This window comes from Paramacrobiotus metropolitanus, unplaced genomic scaffold (genome assembly GCF_019649055.1).
Source record: "Paramacrobiotus metropolitanus isolate TYO unplaced genomic scaffold, Prichtersi_v1.0 Parri_scaffold0000001, whole genome shotgun sequence".
Classification (NCBI taxonomy): Eukaryota; Metazoa; Tardigrada; class Eutardigrada; order Parachela; family Macrobiotidae; genus Paramacrobiotus; species Paramacrobiotus metropolitanus.
Window position 1 is genome coordinate 2726917 of NW_026570221.1, and position 16100 is coordinate 2743016.

Below are 16100 nucleotides of genomic sequence, written 5' to 3' on the forward strand. Positions count from 1 at the left end.
CGGCAGAAAATATTAACGCAAAATGGGGAATTAATTAATTATTTTTCTCCGAATCTTAATCTTTTTCCATGGATGAATTTTGATGTTTACTTTTAAAAAATAACGCTAATAATTCATAGCTATGATTTGTGAACGAGTATTTGCTGTACTAATTTATTTTAACGGAAAATTTAATGCGAACGCATGGTTCAATAGCAAAAATCCGAAAATTATTCCAACAAAACAAAACTCCCAAAAGTATTTTTTTCTTGCGAATTCACATGTATTTGTAAATGAAGATACGACAAAAAAATATTTCCTGAAGTTCTGGAATGAAAAAAAGACAAAAAGTTCGTGAAGGATGAGATTCGAACTCATGCGGGCAGAGCCCATTTGGTTAGCAGCCAAACGCCTTAACCACTCGGCCACCTCCACATCGTGTTAACTTCTCTGATGCATTAGCCCTACAGCTTTAGCTCACATCAATCATGACCGGTTTTCCACGCACCGCAGTCTGCCGACGCATTGCTTATTGATTAGTTCTTTGCAATATCGCACCGTAAATAATAATCTCATAAATTTCCGGAATACAGGTGTACATTGCACAGTTGCGTGTAGATCTATTCAGAAATCAGCAGATATGCCTGACTTCAAGTTTCTACTGTACCTTTATGCAAATGCTCGCCGGCACAAATTCTGATTAAAGTTTGTTTTTAATATTTTAGTATAATTATGTAGCATAATGTAATAGTGTATTAATGCATTAATATTAAAGTTTTATTAAGTTAAGTTTTAAGTTAAGTTTTTTTAAGTTTTTTTAAGTTAAGTTACAGCTCGCCGGCACAAATTCTGATTAAAGTGTTTTTTTAATATTTTAGTATAATTATGTAGCATAATGTTATAGTGTATTAATGCATTAATATTAAAGTTTTTTTTAAGTTGAGTTTTAAGTTAAGTTTTTTTAAGTTAAGTTATAGCTCGCCGGCACAAATTCTGATTAAAGTTTTTTTTTAATATTTTAGTATAATTATGTAGCATAATGTTATAGTGTATTAATGGATTAATATTAAAGTTTTTTTTAATACTGTACTAATTACTATGTATTAGGGCAATAAGCAGACACTACTGCTTCGAAATTAAGTTAGGATTACCGTTATCGTCAAACTTCCGACATATTTTTGCTCGTATACGCATACAGAGATATACACATACGAAGTACTGCAATAAAATCAATTAAGTATTTGTATTGTTTCCGGCTTAATTTTGTACGAAGTTACGATGAGCTTGTTTAAAATTACCACGCTTTAGTTCATTTCTATAATTATTTCCAGTGTTTCGATTTTTTGAGCGAAGAAACCGCACAGTTGCGTTGCGTTAAATACAGACAAGGAAAATCGTTGTGGTCGGCTTATGATACTGTACATCAATACAGTACGTACCGTTTATAACCAAGTTTTTATTCTCAGTCCCAGAATAGTTACTAACTTTATTTAATCACTACAAATTGATTACTACCAAATCAAATTAATGCTATTCATAATTTTCTACTTATCGGCATTCATCCATTGAATTAATTGGTCCAGTGTGTGGATATAAGAAACTCCGGATGAAAGAAATGAACGCCAAAAACCTGATTGCCCATCGAATTGTAGATTAAAAGTCGAACTACATAATAATTCGATTTAAACGTTAATAATATTAACGTTTAAATTTTGCATCATTAATTGTAAGTGGTGTCCACCAGCGAAAGCTTTTTCTAGAATATTTATATGAACCGACCATTTATTGCTAATCGTAAATATCTATATGTACGTATGCGTATGTAAAAATTAATTGCCGGCGCTTTATATTTAAGTCCCTAACGGACCTCCCACAAATGCGCAATGGATGCTGCACGTGCTGATTACTGGTGTCATCGATGTGCACCCCCCGCCGGAAATCGGATCAAAAGTGTACATCAGGGAAGATTAACCACATCATGATCATATTTGTGCCAAGCAGGATTAAGCGCGGCACGCTACGCCACCACCCTGTTGACCAATGACAGCGCCTGTTCTTGTGCAGCATCGTCGGTACGCGGTCTGGTTACGTGTTTAGCGTTAAAGCTCTAGCTATTCATATTTTTTTCCGGCTGGTAGTATATATCAACCTTTACTGAGTTCCGCTTGCTGTTATGCGGCAAAAAACCCCTATTAAAAATTAGGGGAAAAGGCACGCATAACCCTTTTTTTAAAAGTTTTGTAAACAAAACTCACGCAACGGAAGCATCAATAAGGTAAAAGACCGCTTGCTCTCCTCTACTTAACACATGAATCTTTTTTTTGTAATTTTAAAGAAGGAATTATAGAGTATAGAGATTATAGTGAATATATGGTAATCGAACGCGATATACATACACATTAGAGCCCCCAAACAGTAGCAAATTTCTATACGGCTACGTACGGTTTCCGCTTACGGCTCCTACTGGTACGGTACGGTTACGGCAAAAATAACTGGATTGACCGTACCGTATAGTTATACAAACCCATTGTTTTTGGCTTACGGTTACGTACGGCACTTTCGTTACCGTACCAATTTTCACTACGGTTACGTACTGTTGTGCCGTACAGTATGCCGTATACGGCAGTACGCCAGTACTGTATACGTACTGTTTGGGGGCTCTAATACACATTTACGTACTTCCAACTTCAAAGTGGATGCGTGCAATTTTGCCGGTTTGCCTTTCTGTTCGCCCAAATCTGCTACCAATATAACGAGCTGACTCCCATGTGGTCTAGTGGCTAGGATTCCGCGCTTTCACCGCGGCGGCCGGGGTTCGATTCCCCGCATGGGAAAACTTTTTTTGTTTTTTTTGCCGCTGAACCACATCTAAATTACTCGTAGTAACCAAAGTAAGGAAATATTCATTCAACGTTTGAATTATTTATCAGGGGTTGTGTGTTACGATGCACTAATTTATTTATCATGTACAGTAATTTATTTTAACCGTTAATTAATAGTTGTGCTTGCACGGCTAGGGTTGTATTCGTGTGTACAGTACAGAGTACGTTATACATAGTTCAGAGACCGCAATAAATGTTTTCCGCTCTTATTTGTCTATTATTTAAAGTTTTTGATGCCTTTGTATAGTTGAAGCAAAGCAACCCTAATGCCCGAAGTGAAAGCGTGAAAAAACAAAAAGTTTTCCCATGCGGGGAATCGAACCCCGGCCGCCGCGGTGAAAGCGCGGAATCCTAGCCACTAGACCACATGGGATATTTCCTCTTATACACTGTGCGGTGTTTGCCCATGTAGCGGTAGAGTAGCAGAGTTAGTCATCACTCATCGTTATGTAATCAACACTTGCCGATTTTCGTGCATGATTTGCCATTGCATTCTCTTCGCATTGCGTAATTAGCTTCGTTTATATCTGATCATGTGCACGGCATGCGCAAAAATAAACCTCTGTTTAATTAAGCCGATTAAATTCCTAAGACGTACCTTGGCGATTCCGTTAGAGGAAATGCGACTGTTGTATTGGGACCACTATCAGTGCATGGTCCGAATAATTTTGAAGTGAAGTTGTCAGTTGATATTTTCACATCCGGGTTTCTCTTATATTTTCAAAATTAAAATTTCTGATAATTTTAATCGGTGCCTACGAGACACGCACGCTTATTATTGCAGCCATTAATTATACCTGAATAAAATCGTTCGATTTTATTTTTATTCCGGCAATACAAAAATTCCGTTTAAGTATGTTTACATACGATATTGTAGTCTATGGGCTTGTGTGGCTCCGCGCAGCTAGCTTCAGATGACAACTGAACCGAGAAAAAATCGGATTGCCATGTATAATAACTGAATGAAGTTAACTTGCAGAATATACATTTTTGCCCTCTTTTAATTGTACGATACTCATTATTTTTTAATACTTTGTGTCCTTTATTTGTCTCGTTAATTGTACATTTGAGCTAACGTAATTATTTTGTAATTTTTTGACTAAAATAATATCAGTTTATCAATTTACGGTATTGCAATACAAACTCCTGTTACACCCTGACATAATTTTACATCAGTTAACACGCACATGTTTCGCTCTTAGCTCGCAACAACGCGTCAGAAGAAATTTAATTCCCTGACCACTTGAATCTCCTTCCAATGCGGGTTCATGCGGCAAAGCCTGAGAACTGTCCCCTCAGCAGTAATCCATAGAAAGCGGTTCTTTCAGTGGTGATTGTTTTGCCATGATGTTGGACAATTCGCCGACTGTTCGCTTAGCCCGGGCAGCATCAACATGATTAAGCCGGTCCGCATGCTCACGTTGCCGAAGTGCAGTCAATTTCACAGGACGTCCCTTTTAAACAGCGTTGCCGAACGGCCAAAACAATGCTGCATTGTGTAAAGAAATTTACGAAAAAGGCGAGTATATAAAAAGCCGGTAGCGGAAATGCCGGTGCGGCATTGTTTGTATGTATCCAACGGAATTTTTGAGGATTTATTCATACAACATGTTAAGCGCACTCGCCTGCTTCTTATTTGTCACAGGTATGCGTCATTAAAAATCCTTGAATTATTTATTTAGCTGTAATGATATTACTTTCGCTAATTTTATTACTTGTTTTTACGTGGAACGAATTTAAACACCTGAACCAGCGAAGATTTTTATACTACAGGTACACAATTTTTTTCATTTTTTACAGAATTCTGTTTTATTTTATTATCCTTAGCATGCGAACAAATATTTTAAAAATGGTGGGATATTTCCTTATTTGACAATAATTGCTAAATGGCTGCTATACGGTATTTTGCCAACGCGTCATAATTACTTACTGCTAATAAAAATATTAGGAACTTTAATTGTCCGAACAATTTAATTCCTAATTTTACCTTTTCAGTTTTGCGGGTGATTCTTAATATACAATGTATATATTTTTAGCTTTTACGTGCCGATACTATATAATTAAGTTGTGCATTAAGTAAAGGTCATCCCGCGGCGTGGGCCCTCTTCGCCCACCATCCCTCCAGCACGACAATCACCAGCGTAGCGGCGCCGACGGTGCTTCCGCCCAACTGCAACTGCACCGCGTTCACGCCGCCTCTGGCCCCGCCCCCACCGCCACCGCCCCCTCATACCGACAGTCATGCCAGCAGCGGTCACCCTTCGCCCCCGCCCCACCCGCCGCCTCATCCCCCGCCCCATCCGGTGATCTGCGCCAACGACGGAAAAAACTACACGAATCCCTGCGAGTTTGTTAACGCCATGGCCAAGAACGCAAGTACGCCTACCGCCTCATGGGGCTTAATAGTCAAATTTATAAAAGTTATGAATTTAATTTTCCTTTTATTTTAACTTAATTTTTATTTTAATTCAAATTTTATTACATGCAGGTCTTACCAGGGAACATTTTCCGCCTCTAAATTCAAAAAATTCTCATATTTTGTAAAATGGTAGTGTACTTTTGTAGTATGCTTAAAAAATATTTTTAGCTGCCATCGTCAAGGGGGCGTGGCCAGACAACAATTAAAAGTTTGCATACTATCACATACTGTGTAATGCAGTGCAGTACAAGTTATTCGTAATTATGATGTTAACTTTTTCCTTCAGCACCGTGGACCTTTCGCAACTGTCCGCTGTCGTGAAACGACATCAAAAAAACCCACGTGCGTCGGCTCGTGCCATTGCTGCCTGTGTGCACATTTTCAGAAATTTGTTATGTTAATTCAGAAAGTGCAGCACATATCTGTTTATTAGCAGAAAAAAGTTTCTTGCACAACTTATTGTTTACAACACAAATCGATGAAAAATTTTCGAAAATGTGTACCCAGGCAGCAATGGCGTGAGCCGACGCACGTGGGGCTCTTTTAATTACATCATTTCACGACAGCGGACAGCTGCAAAAGGTCCACGGTGCTGCAGGAAAAGTTAACATCATAATTACGAATAACTTGTACTGCGTTGCATTACACAGCATATGATAGTATGCAGACTTTTAATTGTTTTCTGGCCACGCCCCCTTGACGATGGCAGCTAAAAATATTTTTTTAAGCATACTACAATAGTACACTACCGTTTTACAAAATATGAGAATTTTTTTATTTTGGAGGCGGAAAATGTTCCCTGGTTAGTTTAAGGTTTTATTAATTTTATACCAGTTATTTAGTTATTTTACATTTTCTATGGCTTTCTCGGTAGCGCTGGGCGGCCGGTTGTGCGCCAAGGAAGCGGAGATTTATTGGTTGGAGCATGCATTGGAGAGTCACGGTAACGAAGTCGAACCGGACCATGGAAAAGCGGGGCATCGGGAGAAGGAATCCAGCGAAGAGGAGGAGCCGGAAGAGGATGAGCCGGCATGCCTTAGCGATGGCCATACCGCCGCATCGGGGCATGCCGCGGTGGTCTACCTTCATGACAATCCCAGTAAGTAGAAAGGTCACTTCAAGAATTACTACGTAGTTTAATGAATTTTCTTGTCGAAGCTTTTAGATTTCATTTCAGCTTAATTTTACATATTTTTTACAATAATAAACGCTGTATAACATTCTTTGCACTGTATAGTTAGACTGCATAATAAGTATTCCAAAAATATTCGGAATTACACTAGCTGCTGTATCGAAAAACGTTCATGACAAGTATAACTTATACGGAAAAAGTACATGAATCAAAACGGGATTGATATTATTTAAATTGCAAATATTATTTACTAAAGTCTAAATTGTTTTTTTTTTAATTTTTAATTTTTATCAATAATTTTGCGTGTTTTTGGAAAGGCAACTTGTACGTTAATTTACAGAAGCGGGAATCCGTTGCGGAGGTCCCTGTCCGTGTACCCTGACCTGTCCCCATCCCCCGCCCTTCCCGCCCCCGGGAGCGGACCACCACCCCGGCCACCGGCGCAAACGCAGCGATCTGACCAATCTGAATCCCGGCCACGCCCACAACAGCCACAGTCACGGCCACCTCAGCCATATTAGCCATAGTAACGGCGGCGGACACGGGCATCTTTCACCGCATCCCAACAACGGCCATTAATTAACCCATGTTTGCAATTTCCGCATGCGAGAACCTTTGCTATACACAATGTACACCATCGAAGATCATTGAATACTCTCAATAATAATTTCGTATACATGCTATAGATGCGGACAATTAATGCAGTAATTATTTTAATAAATACACAGTATGTAAATATACTGGCCAATCAACTTAACAGTCAACAAGAAAAATCACAGATTGCATTATGGGATGTATGGCAAAAAGTCATGGGAATTTAGCCGAGGCTCCGCAGTCGGTCCATGGAGGGTTTGTAATCCAGCATCTGCTGCGGTTTGTTCGCGTACAGGTTCTGATTCGGGGCGCCCGGCACCGTTACCACCGGACAGCACTGCGGTCAGCATATTTTTAATTAATTTAATCATTTATTATTTATAAACCGCCGCAATGTAACTGATTTTTTTTTCTAAATGAATTTCGATTTTAATTTTGGGATAAAGCAGCTGTTAGCGCAACCGTACCTGTATCCATACCACGTGCAGCTGATTATCCCAGGGATTCGTAGCAAAACCAGTACCTACAATGTACATACATGTATATTATCGAAGTAACTATCGCTTACAGCCCTATAATTATTGGGCTATGTATAAACTGTATAGTAGACATACGAATTATCAGTAATTCGTATGACCGACAAATGACAGCACAGATAACTGACAGACGAAAATGACACAAGGACGAAACGATAATATTCCAAGGAACGACTGGAATTTTCCAATCAAAAACAGGTTTTTTTCTGTTCTAACAATTATTAAACACAGTATGTACTAGGTATAGTCTGTACAGACCGCTTATGGTTAGATTAGCGCTGTATTGGCACGAGTACTTAAACAATACGATTTCGAAAGGTCATACCTGTCATGACGTAATGCGTATCACATTTAACAATCCAATACCCGTCGTAATGTTCACCGGCTCTGCAGAAGCAAAGGTGAACGTGTTAAACTTTTTATTCCGAAACAAAACGTCCTAATTATACGGTGATGTACAGAGTACTAGCTGGATGCATATGATGCTCTACTGTACAGTGTACAACCGGAACAACCCTTATTTCCTTACCTATCATGTGTGTACTTCCACTCGCAGCGCGTATAATCAATTTTATATCCCGGTGGCGTTTTGCCTGTTGACAATTGTTATAATTACAATTACAAAAAACTTTTACAATTGTTTAATCGGTTGTCCTATTACCGTAATTATCGAATTTGATGCCTCCCCCCCCCCAGTACAGGCCCATGCCCGTAATTGGAGCCCACCGCGTGGGTCTTTTAAAATACGAAAGTGCTATGCGCCCCAAAATTTTAGGGCGCATAGTTAATTTGCTATGCGCCCAAAAAATTGCAGTTAAAAATTTTGTATTTCCATTTTTACCGTTTTTATTACTTTCTTTTAACGGGAAAATTAATTTTACGTTCTTTATCTCCTTTTAGAAGTTTTTTCACTGTTTTTGAGTTGTCCGCGAAATCTGATGCATTTTTTCGTGTATGTGTACACTGTACAGTACATATGTACCCCGCTGATTTACCAGTTAGATTTACCAGACTTGAATTGGCACATTTCGTATTTAGGCTGTAAAAGTATAAATGGCACACCGTTGACCTTATCTATTTAACCGGTAAAAATTTCATTTTTCATGAATTTCATCAATTTCTTTCTTTTGCGATTATCGGTATTAATAGCTTACTGCAACCAGTTTTTCTGTGGTTACCGGTATTTGGGCCGCGCTTCCGAGACGGCTTCCATAATTCCATGCCACTGTCTCGATTACAGAGGGTGTTTCAGCCGTGTTTACAGTTTTTCGGACATTTATTGTGAGATATATATGAGAATATCAAATGGAATATATGAAATAAATATTGGAATATATGAAAAAAAACAAATACTGGAAAATATTATTTTCTAAAGATAAATAGTTATCATAATAACAATTACCGGTACATAGTGACATAAAAAGGTAGACTTTTAACTTCGCTGTACTTGTATACCTGTGTTTCGGCATAGTTATCATCTAAATTTATAATCAAACGTACTCTGCATCTGGCAAGTTGGTAAAAACAAAATTTGTCTGCTTATTTAGGTTTTCTTCAGCACTGGTTATGTGTTATTTAGTTAGCAATGCGTTATGGCTTCTATAGGCATTACGAATCCATGCTTCAACATTTTAACGTAGAGATTGCCTGACTGAAAAAAGAAAACTATCTGTCGGCTTTGTTCACCAAAATTAAGGAGTACAAGTACCCCATTAATAAAGTTCGTAAATTCAATCAATAATCACGGAACCTTACATTTTTCTTAGTCTATGACAGATTAAATAGGAAATACTGCAGCAATTTCTTTTGAATTAAAATCTGATTATGCCTGGTTAGTGAGCCATCGTAATTATTTGTATTATAATGTTTTGGATTAAAGTGCCGTAATGCGTTGTACGAGTACAAGCATGACCATTTTTTTTTTGCAATATTTGCCTGGTCTGTACCACTTTCACAGCAACATTACGGATTCGCTGATACCATGTTTTAACGCTCCATAACGTTTTGAACTACTGGCTTTTCTATTTTGACCGGAAATTTTGGGGCGCATAGCAAATTAACTAGGCGCCTCAAATTTTTTGGGCGCATAGCAAATTAACTATGCGCCCTAAAATTTTGGGGCGCATAGAAGTGACCTTTAAAATATTTGTAACCCTGGGCTTCTAATTCGATAATTACGGTATGTGCGCCTTTAAACACTTATGAGCAAAACAGAAATAACTGAAAATAATAATGGTGTGATAATAAGTAATTAACGCAAGGTCACACGTACAGCATTTTTGCAGTGTAGGCTGCAGAGGATCCGCCGAGGTGGCTCCGTAATAAGCTTAAAGGGAAAATCACTGTATGGGATATTCATAATTCCGACGCTTGAAAGATGGTAAATTTAGAGCACCATCTACCGGTTACAAAGGTATCAACTGTGTCCATCGGATAATATTTATCATAGCAGTAAAACTCCAGCATTGTCATATTTCTGCAAATATCGCAAAACACGTAATTATAATTATTATATTTTACCCCTTCGAGAAAATACCGGAAAAAAATGAATAAAATATGTTTTTATGCCTATTCCAATACTGCTACAACTCGCCTAAGCAAATATTCTGTACGAGCCCTCGCTACACAAATAGGGCAGATGAAGATAGAACGAATTATGAATACTAACCGTATTACTATAAATTTTTATACTACGCAGATTAATACAGAATAATATTTGATAGTTAATATTTTTAATGCTTCGATTTTATAAAAATCCAGCTTCTCAATTTAACGTAATATTATAATATTAAGATTATCTCAGTGTGATTAAGGAATAGAGGCTTTTTCTGACCTCACATTGCACGTCGAATAAAATGGATAAATTCCATTTGACGGCGGTTTCATCGGAAACATGAAGAAACACCAGATTTCTGTAACAAAAATAATTAATCAACAAATTTAACGGCGTCGTCCTAAAAAAGATCGCCACACATAGGTAGACCCGATGTGACCTACGCGAAATCCCCATAAATTGTTTGTAGGTGTCGTAGATGCCTACAAGAAACAAATCTGTCAAGGTAAAATAAATGCGCGAGCAGGGGCGGAAAAACTTCTCTATCAAAACAATTGTGCCACAATTAAGCGTGCAATTTAACCGCCAAGTGTACAGATGTGTGTGCGGACAATGGACTTAAAATATCGGCCAAATCGGCGCCCGCGGCCCAAGTTCAGCGTTAAACCTACAGGGCTTCCTTTTTCTTGAATTTGCGTGATTAATTGCTTTGTAATTACTATCACTGTTTATTTTATTAAGAGCTCTATTTGCATCTGAGATTTTATTTTTCACGCCTTTGCATGGAAAATTAAAGCAGATTTAAGACAGGCAATAAAGTAGACCAAATCTTAACTATTCAAATTATATTATTGTGAAAAAACCATTTTTTATCTATCTTTAGAAAGCAAACAATTTCAAGAAAATAACTGTTTTGCTTTTAAGTGATTAATTGATTATTTTTAGTGATTAATTGATTAATAAATAAATTACTTATGTAAACAAAATTGACTTAAAACGCAAAATAATTTATTTATGGAAACGGAATGATTTTGGTTATTAAAAACTAAAAAGTAAATATATTTTATGGTGATTAATGATTATTAATAAATAAATTATTTCACAATATTCACATCAAACACGAAATATATTTATTTACACAGAATAATGCAGCAAATTGCCCTTATAAGAAATTAATTGCAAATGCATTATAGGGTTTTAACTTACCGATTAACGCTTCCCCATCACCGCATTCGGCCATCCATCTGTGATATTCATCGGTGAAACCGCCTCCCAAGTAGCCAATCGCAATTATACAGTCGCCGGTGCCTAATTAATAAAACTGCGGTGACGAATAAATTCATTAAAAATTAACTGTATAATCTTTCTGCACATCAAATCAGCTTTTTATGGCATCAAATCAGTTCATTGAAAGGTAATCGCTCATATTACTCAACATGGAACAGCGCAATAAAACAGCATAAATCAACAATCATGACTTACCAAAACATCGGTTGTGCTGATAATAAGCGTAAATTCCCAACAGCGGCAGCCAAAGAAACACCAAAAGGCGAAATAATAAAGAATTCGAATAAATACGCATTTCACGTGCTGACGTTTTTACGTCAAAATATTAATATGAATTATTGGCGAAAATTAATAAACAAAATAAAACTAAAACGTGCATATAAAAATGACAATATTATACAAAACTAATATAAAAAATAACCCATGCATGCAGTAAATAAACAGATGGATGACACAATAAGTAATTAAAAGGAAAAAATTATAATATTGTACTATCCATGGTGAACAATCAGCACACGGTTCGAACAATACGCAGGTGCGCGCCGAATTATGTCATCGATGCAGCGATGCGTGAAAAGCCGAAGAAAAAAAATTTACCGGTGAAGAACTCACGCGGTGAACGGCGTTCGAGCCGGAAGTAGAAGAGCGCCTGCACTAACCAGCCAAAAGCCTAAATTAAGCGAAAGCCCGCAAAACGGTGTGTGCTTAAAATAAATGGCTACGGGCTGTACAACACGCACATCGATGTCCGAATATCACAGCCGCAGAAAATCAGTGATAATAATTTTGATTGATCTGCAAGACATCTTCCGTACATGTGTCATTTTATCTGCTGCATTTCACTACATAAAATCTCTTTCTTAATGAAGCAAACCTGATTAATTATGCTGTTATCCTATATACAGGTACAACAGAAATTCGCCGGCCCAAAAAATTAGCCTAATAAGAAAACGGTCAGGATTTAGGCGTCAAAATGGACAATTTGACGGCCGGGCAAAACCGCAGGATATCGCGTAAAATTTATAAACTCGCGTTCTGTTTTTTAAACACGCGCATCACACACATCCCGGTAATAATTATTTTTAAATGCTGTACGTTATTTATATTATGAAAGCAACTTCTTACTTAAAATATATAGATAATGCATCTGATCAACTTGTGAATAAACTTCATATGGTTACTTTTTATAATAATAATTTATACCATGACAATGTCGAGCGAGACAGATAAAAATGGAATGAATTTGTAATAATTATGCTTGTGCACATTTTTGCTTGTGCGCCTAATATTAAAACCCTTGTTGAGCAATGACGTACTGTACGTACGCTTCTGTCATGACATAACGATGCTTGTCATATTAATTTTGACGACCTAGTATCCGTCATTTTGCTCGCCAGTCCTTTGAATTGATTGGCCGCCAATCCGTTAATATATGGAATATGTAATTATGCACTAGTAAATCACTTCCAATTAACTGGAGTGTACTTATAGCGTGCGTTTAATCAGTTTCCAGGTTTGCAGCCCGGCGATGTTTCACAATTATACAGTTGTTTTACAGGCTTTCTTGCATAAGATTCGCAGAGGCTGCTTTGCCGAATAATCAATGACGATGCCGGTGAAATACGCACAGGCTTGAGGAAGTTTTTGGTAGAAATGAAACACTAATCTAACAAACTGAGGTTAACATCAGCACAACCTAAAATATTACAATATTATGGCTGCGTGCACGGGTAAACACGGGTGTTGGCTGCATGCAATATTTTTGGGACCGCACGGGTGTTGGCTGCGAGCACGGAGTTTCGAACGGGTGTTGGCTGCGGGCACGGGATTCCTGCACGGGCGTTGGCTGCGTGCACGGGGAAATTTAAATTTTTATAATTTAAACAAATGTACGAGTATATTAAAGCGAATGAACGTGTCTAAGCGGTTTACCATGTGTGGCACTGGCTACCTGTTCTGACCAGCTCACCATGCGGATAGCATGACCAGACTAGACAAATTTATCGGAAGCTGCCCATTCTATTTCTAAAATTGATTTTAGTTTTGTTTCTTCTTCCGTTCGTACGGGACGTACTAATAAAGTTAGGCCTGCGATCTGGCCGCACAGTGAATTGGTGTTCATCAATTCTGGTAATCGTAATCATAGCTGCTTCGTGACCTTGCATCCTTTTCCAACCTGAACAGTCGACTGCTCCCTGGAAGCGCTGTATAAGCAGTTCCAGTTGAGATGCTTTAAGAGCATCGTTTTAATATTTTTATTATAATTGTTTTGCGTAATTATTACAAGCCCAGCACGGATGAATATTGGCCGATGACTATTACAAAATAAGTAATTCCAAGGATGTGTTGCTTTGCGGTAGCTCACAGACTAAAAATAATATTTATGAAGCCGTACGTATGTTTAGTAGTATCTATAATTATTATGATACGCTTTACATAAATTAATCGAAACACGGACTGTCTACTTGTACATACGGTACATAACTTGCAATGAAGACTAACGTGATGATGACTAACGTGTTGAGTTACATGAATTTTTTACTTTGTGTTGTACTCGTACTAGTACTTATTGTTAAGTAGCAGCTCAAATATTTCTACTGTTCTGGGTCAAGTTGTGTTAGAAGAGTGTGCATTTCTTATCGCGTCCATGGTAACAAGCCTATGATTGACCACTGGACCTAACAAATGATTTTGGCAAAAGTCACAATCTGGGATCCACCGCTACACCTAGAGAAATTGGATGTACTTTAAAGCAACAAAATTGGTGAAGTAGAAGCCGAGATCCTTTGCCTCAAAGGACAGGGGCCGAAGTCCTGGCACAGATAATCAGTATTCATATAACTACTGTGTTACCAGGCTACCAGCGGATGCTTGTTAGTGCAGTACCATGAAGTACTTGAAAGTCACCGTAAGAAGAGATCGAAGACATGAGAATTTCTGTAATATTTTTTTCCATGAAGATTTTTGTAATAAGGTAATCTGATCATGCCATTTCTGTGTAAAATGGCCACGTGAGAATTTCTGTAATATAGCCATGGCTACCGCGTTCCTTTTCGGGAAGAATCCTGGAACGGTCACTTTTGAGCAGGGTCTCATGCAAAATTGCGGACACACTTGGTGGGCGCTTATGAAGCATGTAACCGACACTATCCACACTTGCATCAAGCCGCGTAGAAGAATTCTGTGCCGTAAAACAAAGTATCTGTTTAGTTTCTATAAGTAGTTTGTGGCAAATGAAAAATAGGTCAGAAACCGGTCGAAAAACCTGTTGTGGTTGAATAAGACCTGGAAAACTATAAATGCTATGACTAAAAACCGAAAATCATAAAAACTGAAAACTGAAAAAGCCGTGTACACAGCCAACATCCGTGCGGACCCAAAAAGGTCACCCGTGCACGCAGCATCGATCAAAATATTATTGCTTTAACGTAAATTTTTGGATAAAGAATAATTCCGGTGTACCATAAACATCACAAGCACATGGATTGCCGGCCCATAAATAAGCAACATGACGGCCACTGGATCGTCAAAATTAATATGATACGTATTATACCATGACAGGAGCGTACCTATTACCTAGTAACTACCTACTCGTATATCGTCTGACACTCTCGCACTCTCGCCTGACACCGATGCTGCACATCCTCACCAAAATAGACGGTTCCATTCATGTCCGTCCACGCAGTGACCTCATCTTCCAGCCCCAGGATAGACCTGCCTATCAACAAGGTGGTTCCCTTGCGCCACAGGAAGCGGTTGGTCATGATACCGGGGAGAAAGTTGAAGCGCATCGCTCAGACCATCTCCGCTGAGTCGCCGTAGCGGACGCGCCGGACGGTGATGTTTTTCATCGGTGTTTCGAAGACGTTATGGGGGAAAAGGGTCACGTTAACCCAAGAAAAGCGCGAATCGTTATGTAAACATTTATCCGGTTGAACATCTATACTGAATTGCTGAGCATTTATACGGTTTGCCGTCTAATTGCGGATCAAGCTCATTACAGAACTGTTAGAGAAAAAAAGAAACTATACAGCTACAGTTCATGCAGTTCTTCCTGCGCTTCCATCGTGCCCGCAATGACGCTGTATTTCTTTTTGGATTTTTATCGACAACCGCTGCCGCAGAAATTGGTGCGAACGTGCTTCTCCAGTGTGCTGTTTAAGTCTTTTCCCTAGCTCTTTGATGATTGCAATCGCCGACGGTCCCCATGAACCAAGCGTCTTGAAGGCAATCGGTACCAATAGGTAGCGGCCATCCAGCTAAGAGTAAAATCTGGATTTCTTTTCCTCTGCTTGCACTGCGGCCGCTTCCGCAGTGGCTTTGACATGCGACGGCGCAACAGTGTCTTCGCATGTAACGTCCCATGCGAGACACAGCCCGCGTTTCCAAGCGAGTGTCGTGCAGCCGTCCGGGCGGCGTTCGGTGGTGTGAGAGGTGCCGCGCGGCTCTAGTTTTGCAGGTACGCCAGCGGATACAAAACTCATGCACGATATGCAGTTTAACGCTCCGTGACGCGGATGCCGTCCGGCGGAAAAGGCACATGACAGCCCGTGGTGCTCCTAACCATCAAGTGGTTTATGGCATTTAGCGCAGTCATGAGGGTCGCAGATCGTGGCACCGAGGCGGAGACCAACGCTGATCTTCCGTTCGTCGTCACCTAGTAGTTTGCCGATGTGGGCCAAAGGCAAAACGTTTAGCCAGACGCCGGCTTCCGGCC

At 38.9% G+C, this 16100-nt stretch overlaps 2 protein-coding genes and 3 non-coding genes across 5 annotated transcripts; 2 read left to right on the plus strand and 3 right to left on the minus strand.

The window, feature by feature from the left end:
• Positions 1-332: 332 nt before the first annotated feature.
• On the minus strand, positions 333-414 carry Trnas-gcu (transfer RNA serine (anticodon GCU)). The gene has a single exon. It is a non-coding gene; the product is annotated as a tRNA-Ser (tRNA).
• A 2327-nt stretch (positions 415-2741) lies between these two features.
• On the plus strand, positions 2742-2813 carry Trnae-uuc (transfer RNA glutamic acid (anticodon UUC)). Its single transcript has one exon. It is a non-coding gene; the product is annotated as a tRNA-Glu (tRNA).
• A 349-nt stretch (positions 2814-3162) lies between these two features.
• Trnae-uuc (transfer RNA glutamic acid (anticodon UUC)) lies at positions 3163-3234 on the minus strand. Its single transcript has one exon. It is a non-coding gene; the product is annotated as a tRNA-Glu (tRNA).
• A 1142-nt stretch (positions 3235-4376) lies between these two features.
• LOC129593897 (uncharacterized) lies at positions 4377-7148 on the plus strand. The gene is made up of 4 exons (XM_055490438.1): positions 4377-4506; positions 4944-5237; positions 6155-6379; positions 6753-7148. The coding sequence occupies exons 1-4, from the start codon at positions 4431-4433 to the stop codon at positions 6989-6991; spliced, it is 834 nt and encodes a 277-aa protein (XP_055346413.1). The 5' UTR covers positions 4377-4430; the 3' UTR covers positions 6992-7148.
• Positions 7024-11990, minus strand: LOC129593979 (uncharacterized). Its single transcript, XM_055490556.1, has 10 exons — positions 11579-11990; positions 11303-11404; positions 10540-10578; positions 10376-10454; positions 9945-10018; positions 9815-9868; positions 8072-8135; positions 7868-7929; positions 7474-7529; positions 7024-7343 (listed from the first exon to the last, which is right to left on the minus strand). Exons 1-10 carry the CDS (start codon positions 11676-11678, stop codon positions 7230-7232), a joined length of 744 nt encoding a protein of 247 aa, XP_055346531.1. The 5' UTR covers positions 11679-11990; the 3' UTR covers positions 7024-7229.
• Between the last annotated feature and the right edge of the window lie 4110 nt (positions 11991-16100).